General features: G+C 33.3%; 1 protein-coding gene across 1 annotated transcript in view; it reads right to left on the reverse strand.

Moving 5' to 3' along the window:
- Positions 1–1,085: 1,085 nt before the first annotated feature.
- The window catches only part of LOC123508036 (nuclear RNA export factor 1-like), a 16,242-nt gene continuing 4,981 nt past the window's right edge, over positions 1,086–12,346 (reverse strand). Inside the window, exons 6-16 of the mRNA XM_045261412.1 lie at positions 12,122–12,286; positions 11,388–11,472; positions 10,776–10,972; positions 10,577–10,686; positions 4,583–4,619; positions 4,313–4,450; positions 3,740–3,840; positions 3,439–3,610; positions 2,823–2,990; positions 2,072–2,202; positions 1,086–1,879 (exon numbers count right to left, since the gene is read on the reverse strand). Coding sequence (XP_045117347.1) covers positions 1,771–1,879; positions 2,072–2,202; positions 2,823–2,990; positions 3,439–3,610; positions 3,740–3,840; positions 4,313–4,450; positions 4,583–4,619; positions 10,577–10,686; positions 10,776–10,972; positions 11,388–11,472; positions 12,122–12,286 — 1,413 coding nt within the window. The 3' untranslated portion in view covers positions 1,086–1,770. The remainder of the gene's footprint in view (positions 1,880–2,071; positions 2,203–2,822; positions 2,991–3,438; positions 3,611–3,739; positions 3,841–4,312; positions 4,451–4,582; positions 4,620–10,576; positions 10,687–10,775; positions 10,973–11,387; positions 11,473–12,121; positions 12,287–12,346) is intronic.

Consider the following 12,346-nt stretch of genomic DNA (forward strand, 5'->3'; position numbering starts at 1 on the left):
TTCACACACATGGTGAGATCCTTGCTTACAAGTTTACAAATAATTAATAAAATGCAATCTTACAAATACAAAACATGCATTCTATAAAAAATATCCAAATAAGATCCCTTGACTTGATAACCACGCAACATACGCAGCTATTATCATTGGCTCCAGGCAACAATCTGGATGAATATCCTTCAGTCCTCTATGGATGACGTATAAAGATTGACATGAACAAATAATGGAATCTTAGCTCTGTGTAATGTGCAAATACTTGATGGGCACTTTTAAATAAAATTAATGTTTGTCCTATTTGATCAAGATCCACTAAAAGTGAGTTGCAAGATCTCAGTATGGCTTTTAGGCTGACAACCCTCTACAGGAGGGAAGCTGAGACAAGGCATCTACATGCATACATTTCCATTCACAATCATATACATTACATAATATTCTAGACTGGGCTTCTAGGGACTATGATCAGTCAACACTGACCAATATGAAAGAATAAAGTATACATCATATTAAGTTGCTTTACATCAGGGTGCAACAAAAGAGCAAATTTACCCATTCTGCACCACAATAGAATCACACCCTCTCGAGTAACTAACCCAATCTGCAGATTAAACATAGATTGAGGCACTTCTCCTTTCACATGATTTTCTTTACCCGTCAGGTGCCAGGATGTTGTGTATGTGGACAACTCTGGGAACTGCCAATTCCATAAATATGTAGACATGACATAAAAAAATTATCACATTGGAAATAGTTATGTAACTTAAAATATGAATAGTGAGTGACAGGTATACTCATTTTCAAGAGCAGTCAACTCCTCTCCTAATGGCAGCCCAAGAACAAAATGAAAGACTTAGCAAGGATGCAAGAGTGTTCTGTTCTATTCTATTCTCTCTCTCTCTCTCTCTCTCTCTCTCAGCACTCCTGCTTCCTTAAGTACTACACACTCATTCATTATTAATCTAACAGAACACAAGAAGAATATGAGCCACTGTAAATATATATATATATATATATATATATATATATATATATATATATATATATATATATATATATATATATATATATATATATATATATATATATATATATATATATATATATATATATATATATATATATATATATATATATATATATATATATATATATATATATATATATTCATTCATTCAATGTTGTATTAGATTACTAAGTAGGAACTCACTAAATCAAAATGTATACATGTATATATTATATGCATACTGACAATGAATGTGTATTTTCTATTCATGATTGCAACAAGATAAAATAAAATAACTTTGCTGTTACATGTATTAGATATATACATAACAAAATTTCTAGTTATAGAATACTTTTCATACTCTGCCCATACCACAAAAAAGTTTGGACCAACTATTCACAAAATCTCAGTCTTTATATCATCTGCAATAAGCATGAAACTTCCTTTAAACTGACAGTGAAGTGCACAGGTACAGATACAATTCACATGCATGATGCTGCTTTTAACTGGAAATGACCAGGTAAGAGGTTTTGTCAATACTGGAATTCCATCCTCCTCTGCATCAGAGGGAAGTTTTGGCACCGGACGGGTCTTTCAGGCTCACTTTGTAGTGCATTATATTTGAAAGGAATTCATTCTCTTCATATATTTTTGAACTTATTTCTAAATCCTTCTAAATTCACAAAGAAAAATATGTGTGTGCGGGTGAAAATATTTGTATATACACACACCATTCAGAAGCTTGAAATCAACCATATCATAATAACACTTCAGGGTTGGCTGGCTGGAAAATATTCAGGGGGTATCTTGTTTTCTGCCTTGAGCTTTGTAAACACTGTTGCAGCCTTGTCAAAGTCCCATCCATTTTCTTCCAGACATCTGCACAGAAGCATCACAAAGTTATGCCAGGGAAAGTGAAGAATAATCATCTGCTAGCTTTCCTGGTCAACATCAAAGATGGTGTTGAATTTCTTGAGATGTGAGGATTAATGCCTACTTATCCTAAATATACATAAAAACAATAAACTTACGAATAAAATGTAAAATACTAAAAAAAGAAGAGTTACTTACTGTAGGGAGTAGCAAGGCAACATTCCAGAAGCCTCTGAAAACTTCAAGACCATGGCCTCCTTCTGCTGTGCTTCCACATTAGGTACTGCAGCTGGCTGAGGCTCCTTTGGCACAGGCTCTTTAAAAGCTTTCTGTACAAATACAATTAGAATTAATCCAATGAATACATGAATCCAAATAAAATATTAATGAAGTTGTGTAGATAAATACTGATTTCATCCTACAAGTTTTCCCTACAAACTGAACACCATTCATGGCCATGTGCCAGTAATTGCATTTAGTATCTCTAGGCCTTCCTTGTTTTTCAAAGCTCTTCTAATACTTGCACTAACAACAGCTAACTTCTTTATATTACTCCTCAGACATAGTTTATTCACTATTCATCTACCAGAGTAAAGTGGTAATGTAGTGTGTGCAGATGATCTTCAGATGCACAGGCTCATATTCCATGGTAAGGAAGGCCATTCATCAAGAATAACAATTCCCAAAAGACAACCATTTCTCAATTTGGAGATAACAATGGAGATAAAAAAAAATGTTGTAAAGCTATTCAGAAAATCTTATTCTTATCTTCTATGTTAATTATCAAAGACATATTTCTAATATCATCACTCAGAAGTATGATACATCTATCAGAAGTACCAGCCCTCACAAAAATTCTGGTTACTTGAGGAATCAAGATTATCAAATACAGAATTAAATGGTCACATAGAATGTATAGAAATAACGTAAATGTAACAATTTTTCTAACCTTAATTTGGTCAACAGTAGCATTGGTGAGATAGAGTTGCTCATTGGTGATGCAGTAACCGCTTCCTTCAGGGACAATGATCATAGTGCGCTTGAAGGAGCGGATGGGAGGATTGCGGTCTGCAATTTGGCTGTACACTCCACTCACCACCACTAGCATCAGGGTGGCCTGAAAAGATAGAAATGCTGCCATCTACTCTGTTACTGGAGCAATATATTTAACATCAGAGAGAGAGAGAGAGAGAGAGAGAGAGAGAGAGAGAGAGAGAGAGAGAGAGAGAGAGAGAGAGAGAGAGAGAGCGCCTTTTATGCAATTCAAGTATGATCACCTCATCTAAAGATAGATTTAAAAATCTGGAAAAGGTACAGTATAGATAATGGCAAGAAAGATATTAAAACATAATAGGATCTCCAGAACAGAAGACTACAAAATTTGTATTATTATTGCTATAGAATGGAAAAGTAATGAGGGATCAATTATAATGAGAGGATTTGAACTTATGACCAGAAAATGCTGAATAATCTCTTTCAATTTCCTCCTTTTCATGTGTGACAATTTGTTGTCTGAGAGCTGTTTTGTTCATAGTTATAAGGCAATATTACAGTCAACACCTTACCTCAGCTAAGGGAACATCCACTTCAAACGACATCAAATCATGGTTGGTTTGGGGCAAGGAACTCAAGAACTTGCCAATGTTGTTGCGTCCCTGCACCACCAACTTGTATCTTCGTTCATTGTTGGTAATTTTCTTTAGGTTTCTATTCTCTGCATTATAGAGTGAGGTGAATCTGTTGAACACAATACAATATTAGCGATAGCATTATATGGCAAGTCTGATTAGCTATCTTTCATTACAATATCTGGGTTTCCTAGAAAGTGTATGGATTTCAATATATTTGCCAGATGTGGCAACTCACCGGGCACCTGGTCCTGATTCGGGGAAATTGCAGGAGAGGGATAGTAATGCATGCTGTGAGTATGCTTCCTGCAACTTTAGTCTGTCTGCAGTGTCAAAGATCTGAAATCAAGAATCATTTAGTACAAACTAAAGTGCACAGGGAACTACCACTGAATTAACAGCTAAACAGTGGGTGCCATATCATACATAGGAAGCATACCTCAATTTCTCCCAGACTTCAGAAAACCCCATTTAGACTCCACATTGCAGGAATATTTCTACATTTTGGTGATTTAAAAAATGCTTTTCATTTACAATATTAATAATCATCTTTCATCATGATATAGATACTTTTAAACTTTAAAGGATCATGTAGAACTCAAATTTTGGCATCCATTGTATGATTTATTCAAGAAATTTTTAACTTTTACTAAAATAACTAGATATTATAATTAGTAAAATTTTCAACAAAAGGCAGCAACTAAAAGAAAAAAAAATTATGGAAATATAATCAAATAGATATGTACATAATAATAATTATAGGATACTTAACTGCCTTGTACAATCTGTAGAAGGAAAAAACTTGACCCACCTTGTAATACTCATGCAGAAAGACTGTTACCAGGTTCTGTGCATTTGGGTTAACAAAATATGTTGGTATAGACTTTGGGATTTTGGTGACCTCTTCATCAACATCAAATCCAATTGGTTTTGGTAGCTCCTGGGCATCCTGTCATGAAGTAGTTGTTTTACTTATGCATACAACACCTTCAAACCACAAGATACATATTCAGTGTAAGTATTTGCAACAGAAAGGTTCACTACTGTAATTATGGCACTAATAAATATCAACAGGACTCACCAAGTACAATACTTTCGGAAACCGCTTTCTCACAGCACTGAGGGAGAAGAAACAGGATGATTAATGGCATCATGAGGGAACCGTCTGGGACCAAAACTGAGTGACGTTATTCATTTAGGACTAGCCTACTGCCAGAAGGGAACTTGCGCACACCAACAGGGATATATATATATATATATATATATATATATATATATATATATATATATATATATATATACACACAATAAAAAAAATATTAGACTTTGCTTCAGTTTCAAATAAGGTAAACATTGCTTCCATACATGAAATTTTGAATCAAATGTCAAACAAGATGCATCTAAAGAACAAGGCTTCATCAAGTACATTATATGAATAATCTTTGAATTTTTGAGAGAGAGAGAGAGAGAGAGAGAGAGAGAGAGAGAGAGAGAGAGAGAGAGAGAGAGAGAGAGAGAGAGAGAGAAGCAACTATTTAACATGTATTTTGGTTACTTTATTATTTATGTATTAAGCACTGGTTATATACACTAATTGAAAAGTTTAATTACACTTTAAATGAAGTTATGCTCTTTGAAAATATTTCTATCACCCATTCCCAGTACCATAAAAAGAATATGTATTCTATTTGAAACTAGTTATCTACATTTCCAGCAGTTGACACTTCATATGCTAAAAAAAAAAAAAAAAAAAAAAAAAAAAATCATACATACGGGAAATACACTCACATGAGCATCATAATATCAAACACTTTCAATTCCCACTTTGATTTTCATATCTAAGGATCTACATACTTTTTTTTTTTTTTTTTGAAGGGGATGGGGCATTGCCTGCTTCTTCATTACATTGAGAAACTTCTCTCCTATATGGGGGTTTACCCAAGATTGGGCAGATATTCAGTTCTTAGACATGATTCAGAGATGTCTACATTTTGTGAATGGTAAGGTGTACACAGAAAGATTGGGAATACTGATCCCTTAAAAAATCAAATCAAATAAAATAAAAATAAATAATAAATAAATAAAAAAAGAAAAATAAATAAATACTTCCACAAAACAAGGGAGAAACAAAAGATGAATTGATCTTGAATGTCTTTTGCTTCTCCCTTGGAAAACCCACTTTTTAGATAATGGCTACGATTAAGGCACTCTGAAACCACAAGATTCTCAAAATCCTCTAGAGTGAATGTTTTGCGAACCCATAGGTCCTAAGAGTGACTTAAGACTACAAGATCTACAAGACAGAGTAATATCCTTTATATGATTAACACAAAAACAGCTTGCTTTAACAAATATTTCTATACAATAACTACCTATAACAACAACAAAAAATCACTCTATCCATTTCTACCTAATCATTAAGTATCATTGGTATCATTAAGCTTTTGTGGTAGGTCATGTAAGTACATTTGGAAAACATTCTTGTTTGACCACCTGAATCTCACGAATAAACAAGCTGTGATAAGACTGTTTAAGTGATGAATTTCTCAGTGTAGTGATGTGGGTGGTAGCTTGCTATTTCAGTGGAGACAATGGCCACTCAGACTGATGGCTTTTACTTTCTTGTAATTCTTGTAATGTTATTGATGACTTCATAATCTTATTAGATGATGGCTTTATGACCTTATCATACAGATTACGGATTTTTCACTTCAGTAGTGCAGATGAATTCTTAATACCTTGCAATACAAAAAACAGCTTCTCAACTTGACAGAGATGATGGCTTGATAAATTTGCATTTGGTTCACAGCTTTGTAATCTTGTAATGTAGATGACAACTTCATAATCTTGTGTGGATAGTACATTTAAAATCTCTTGAGCTCCTGATGTAACATGGAAAATTTCAGTCTTGCAGTGAATGATGGGCTTCGTAAGCTTCAGGTGATGGAAGTTTCCAAAGTTTTTGATATGAAAGACAGCTTCATAATTCTTGATAAGAATGATGACTTCAGAAACATCTAGTGTAAAAGATGACTTCACCATGTACAAAAGCTTCAACTGATGATTACAAGTTCATAGTTTGGAGAAAGTAGTTGATTCCAATGATATTCTGCAGAGGCTTGTGACTGCTAAGCCTCAAAATGATGATAATGATGATTCTGTCATGGATGGTAACTTTAGTTTGATGATGTGATGACTTCAAAATTATTTTCATAGATGTACAGCAACGGAGTAATGAAATAACAGGATTCTTCCACTTAACCGTAATGATGGCAATAGATACCACAACCAAACATAAATGACTATATTGATGCTTAACAGTAAAATAAGAGTTACTTTCTTGGATTATGAGTGTATTGAAATTAATTAAGAAACTAATTTGATATTGAATTGGAGACCATTTATATAATTTGACAATGATGAACCACTTCAATATTTTCATACACATTGTAAGTAGAAAAATGAAGCAGAGATGAAAGCTTGTGAATTGTCCCACATCTTGCAACACCATGAATGCAGTAATGACAAAGATTGGTGTTCAAGCATTTGGGTGCAGTGGTGCAGGGACCCAAAGTGGGTGATGAATATTGTCAAATCACCTCCTCCTCCTCCTCCTCCTTCTACATTATGTTCCCATGGATCCTGTTGCTGATGAGTATGCTGCAGTAATTAACATTGCTTCTCTCCTCCTCCACCTGGTAAGTTGTGGTAGTCATCTTTGACATTGCCACTCACTGCAAGTCAATCAGCTTGGTCCAGGACATCTCTCTCCTCCTCCAGCTCTGTTTCTCATCCTTCAAAATCATGAAGTATATGAAGTGGTATTCACATCTTAAAGGCTGTCTCCGCTTCAATTGAAATTTCAACTTTGAAGTATATGAATTTTTATAATTTTCATAGAAAGGCTTTACTGATAAAAAGAAACACAAATCATATTCCATGAAAGTTACTCTGTTTCAGTAATATAAGATTATGGATGGTAAAAAGCATTTCACACTTTGTTCTTGCTTCATATTCTATATCTGCAAGTCATTTTTCATATATAAGACAATGTAAGGAGAAAATGACAAAAGAAAAGAAAGAAGAAAAAACAGAAGTCAATATCTGATGAATTACTTGGGCCACAGTAATCAGAAAAGAAAAGAAAAATGAAAGAAAACTGAATGGCATTTGAAGCATTAATATCTTGTTTTCTATCAAAATTGTGTTGAGACATAGGCCATATCTGTACTTGTTACAGGTGTCTCTGTGACTAATAACAATGGATACATTTGAGCAGAAAAATGGCATTGGTAAATAAGACAGGAGAGGTAATAAATAATCTATCAGCTGGTATATCCTTTGTGGTGGCATATTGCAATATCTCTTGGTGACTTAACAGAGGCAATTTGTGCAGAGTACACTCACAGGACATAAGACTGTATTCTTTTCAACCTCCAAATACTGTCTATCCTGATAATAATTCTAGCAATATTTCATAAAGTATTCAAGAAAAAAAAAAAAAAAAAAAAAAAAACAACAACATTGTTTGCACTTCATCAATATTCATAATATATAAAATGTTAGGTAGCTTTTTTTTGTATGAATATATATAACATTAAAAATGGCTTTGATGAATAGACAATATACTCAATGTTATTTGAATTCTTTTATAATTTTCACAAATAAAAAATTTAAACAAAACTCAATATTCTAAAAAAATCTAACAGAAAAGTTATATTGTCATAATCCATCAAGCCAAGATGTCACTGGACATTGCTCTCATTTCCTTACCTTTCTTTTGAATATAAAGAAAAGAAAAATAAGGAATGGAGGAAAAAAAAAAAAAAAACTGTTCTTGTGACTGCAAAGAACAGTTTTACAAAAAGATATTGGTGACACAGAGGTTACAAATTAGAAGACAGGTTTGTGTGTGAAAAAACCTTCCCTTCACACTTATAAGACAGGTGAGTAATCCCTTAGATACAATCAGTGTGATTTGAATACTGATGCTCATATGAATGTTATTATTCATTAGTATGTTGTGAGCTTTTGTGTCATCTGCTTGGACCTATTAAATAATTCCCTAAAATATTTTATCAAGTATTATCTCATTACCTTAACGTTTCCATAAAATGAGTACGTCATATATATATATATATATATATATATATATATATATATATATATATATATATATATATATATATATATATAACCAATATCTGAACCAAAATACTTGTTAAAATAGCAATGCTCACTGAAAGTGGAAAATCTGATTTTCTAGTTTGAGTAAGAATGTTTATGGAGGCAAAAAACAAGATCTATTCATGAAGACAGAATGAAGAGCAAAACTGACAGAAATGTAGCTAGGCCCTTTATCCACACCACATGCTTCAGAATTACTGATGGCAGTTCTTCACAATCTTATCTAACTTTTTAAAAATGTACAAACTTTAATTACTTCTCAATTGTGCTACAATCAGAATACATAATTTCTCAATTACATATATGTTACTCAGAAAATGTCATCCTACATAAAGGTGAATCACATGACTTTCTGAATGGTTGGCTTTGCTTTGGACTCTACTAGCAATGCCTCAAGATATTCTCATGTCAAGAAATTGGCCTTCCAAAATATGTTCAGACTGACAACAAACCTGCAGATGGAGTTAAATCCATTACATACTTCCTTCAAAAGAAAAATATAAGTAAATGAATAAAAAAATACCATACACATCTATCTATATATATATATATATATATATATATATATATATATATATATATATATATATATATATATATATATATATATATATATATATATATATATATATATATATATATATATATATATATATATATATATATATATATATATATATATATATATATATATATATATATATATATATATATATATATATATATATATATATATATATATATATATATATATATATATATATATATATATATATATATATATATATATATATATATATATATATATATATATATATATATATATATATATACATACATACATATATATATATATATATATATATATATATATATATATATATATATATATATATATATATATATATACTAGGTTATAGTCACAATAAAACTGCAGGAAACAATAAAATTATAAAAAGGTGGAATGTGGAAATGTGGTCCACAATACGAAGGTGATGTGAGACAGGAGTGGTGTGGACGAGGGCTGTGCCAGGCCACCACCAGACCAGACCCCTCACCCTTACACACCTGCCCGAAGAGAGTGTAAAATGAGCTAAGCACGACTCTCACACACACACACACACACACACACACACACACACACACACACACACACACACACACACACACACACACACACACACACACACACACACACACACACACACTTGATAGATTAAGAATCTATTGCTTTTTGTAGTAAAAAGCATGAGGTCACAAAGGCAGTCTGGAAATCACCTGAATGAAAATAAGATATTAAAACTGTCATATATGGGTAAGAGTACTCACTTTTCACATTTAAAGTTAAAAAAAGGTAAGACTTAGTCCTTAGGTATGACTCCATATGAATTTCTGTGTTCAGTAATGAAACATGTTAGCATGCTTTGTTGTGATGAGGGAAGCATAATTTTTAAAGTTAATTTATGAGTCTCATACATTATTAATGAAGAATTACAGACTTGGAATTGAAGTAAATAATACTGGTAGGTGGCAAGCAAACATCAAAGCCAGAACAATTTCTACTTGTGTTGAAAAGGCAAAGTTAAAAAAAAAAGGGCAGTGTCTATTTTCAATTTCACACAAATGCCCAGCAAATATAAGCTCACTTTTTTATTTTCTAACATCTCAGCAAACTCTGTTCAATCTTTTTAACACAGTGTCAACTTCATATGATGCCAGCTCCAAGAGCTCCCCACACAGGGATGGCCATGAGCAGGTTCTACATAGCAGCCAACTTCAATTTTATCTATCCAGAAAGTAAGATTTACTCTTCCTTTAAATACATAGTAAACAATGGATAGTCCTACAAAGAAGCATTCAACCTGGGTCAGAAACCCAATGAACCTGCCTGATGTAGCTCTCTGTGTCACGGAATCTGTCACAGAGAGGGTTGTCTTCCAAGGTAAGATCAGTAATCTGCATTCCAGAGAGTTTATCCAAGGACTCTGGGCTGGTGAGCTGTGGATAAAAAGATGAGGACATGAACAGTAAGCATTTATATTGTAAGAACTATAACAGAAGAACTTTCAATCCCTGAGAATAATTACCTTATTCTTTTTTAAGCTGAGTCGATGGAGGTTGGTACAGGATGACATAAGGCGATCTAGCTCATCTAAGCAAGTTATTTTGTTGTGGCTGAGGTCAATTTCTTCTACATGAGGGATGTGTTCCATGATGATGTTGACAACAATCTGCATGTTGGGCTGTCGGTACAACGGGCAGAAAATGCTCTCCTTCACCAGCGCTGTACAGAAAACACTGCCTTAATACAAACACTTCTCATACATTTAATATTGAGAGAGAGAGAGAGAGAGAGAGAGAGAGAGAGAGAGAGAGAGAGAGAGAGAGAGAGAGAGAGAGAGAGAGAGAGAGAGAGAGAGTCAAAGCATTTTCATTCAGGGGAAAAGTATCTGGTTCAAAAAGTCATATAAAACAAATATAGATCATATTTCTAATAAAGAACTGTATTATGAAGTCGTTATTAAAATTTATCACAATTTTGTTTTTTCTAGAAATGCTAACTAATCAAACTTTAAAAATTATGCATTTTTAAGACATTGACAATACAAATATCTGCCAGATGACAGTAATAAGCAAGGAAAATGCAAAATATTTCAAAGCATTACTACATCTGAGCAGAAATGGATTTATCTACTTACTGGTGTCATTGTGAAAATTTTTGAGGTCAAGCCTTTTCATCTCTGGTGAGTAGCGAGCACTCATGACTTGCATGACCTGTTCTCGCTGTTAGACAAAGAAAGTTTTTTTTTTTATTTAAACCAGATTACATATGTTGCAGACTGCCAGAGGTCTGAGACTATGGCATAGTTCAGGCCTATCTTGCTCCCATCAACCAAAACAATGGAACATAACTACAAAGCTTTCTAGTGATCACTGTTTACATACCTAGATGACATTGCCTTAGGCAGGGAAAACCAAGACAAGGCATCAACAGGCAACACTCACAATCAAAATCACATTTGCAGGCGTTCCCTCAAGGACTAGAAGAAAATACTAAAGATGTCAAACTTTTGATTTCATTAAAAAACAAATGACAAAATATTAAAGTGAACTCAGGAACTCCCAACCTAATTCTGTATTTCCATCTGCCTATGATCTGAACTAATTTCAGAGAGAGGCTTGAAGACATTTATCCCATTCTTTTGGCTAACTCTCTAGGCCCTGTCTGGGAACTAGCATCTTAGTGGGCCTTTTTGTTTAATTGATTTTGATGCCCTTGGCCAGTTTTACATTTGCAAAAAAAAAAAAAAAAAAAAAAAAAAAAAGAATTTGCTGATTCTTTTGAATACATTATTAGAAATTAAAATCAAATACTCAAGAGCTTTACTTGATATTTTCCTGAACAAAATGCCATGCATAGTTTGGCACCAACCTGAGGCTGAGTGAGGGGCCGATTTGGTGGAGGGGAGCGGTTGAAGAAGATGCTTAGCTTCTCACCGTTAGCCATGGTGAGTCGACGGTTTATTTCAGAGATGGCCTGAACAGCAGGGCCATTGTCCTCCAGGTAGAACACCAAGGACTTCCCTTCCACCTCATACTGCAACAATCAAAACAACCTAAGGCCTAATGACTGCATAGGAATTTTAACTAATAAGCC

The sequence above is a fragment of the Portunus trituberculatus genome, chromosome 24 (assembly GCF_017591435.1).
Source record: "Portunus trituberculatus isolate SZX2019 chromosome 24, ASM1759143v1, whole genome shotgun sequence".
In the NCBI taxonomy this organism is placed as follows: domain Eukaryota; kingdom Metazoa; phylum Arthropoda; class Malacostraca; order Decapoda; family Portunidae; genus Portunus; species Portunus trituberculatus.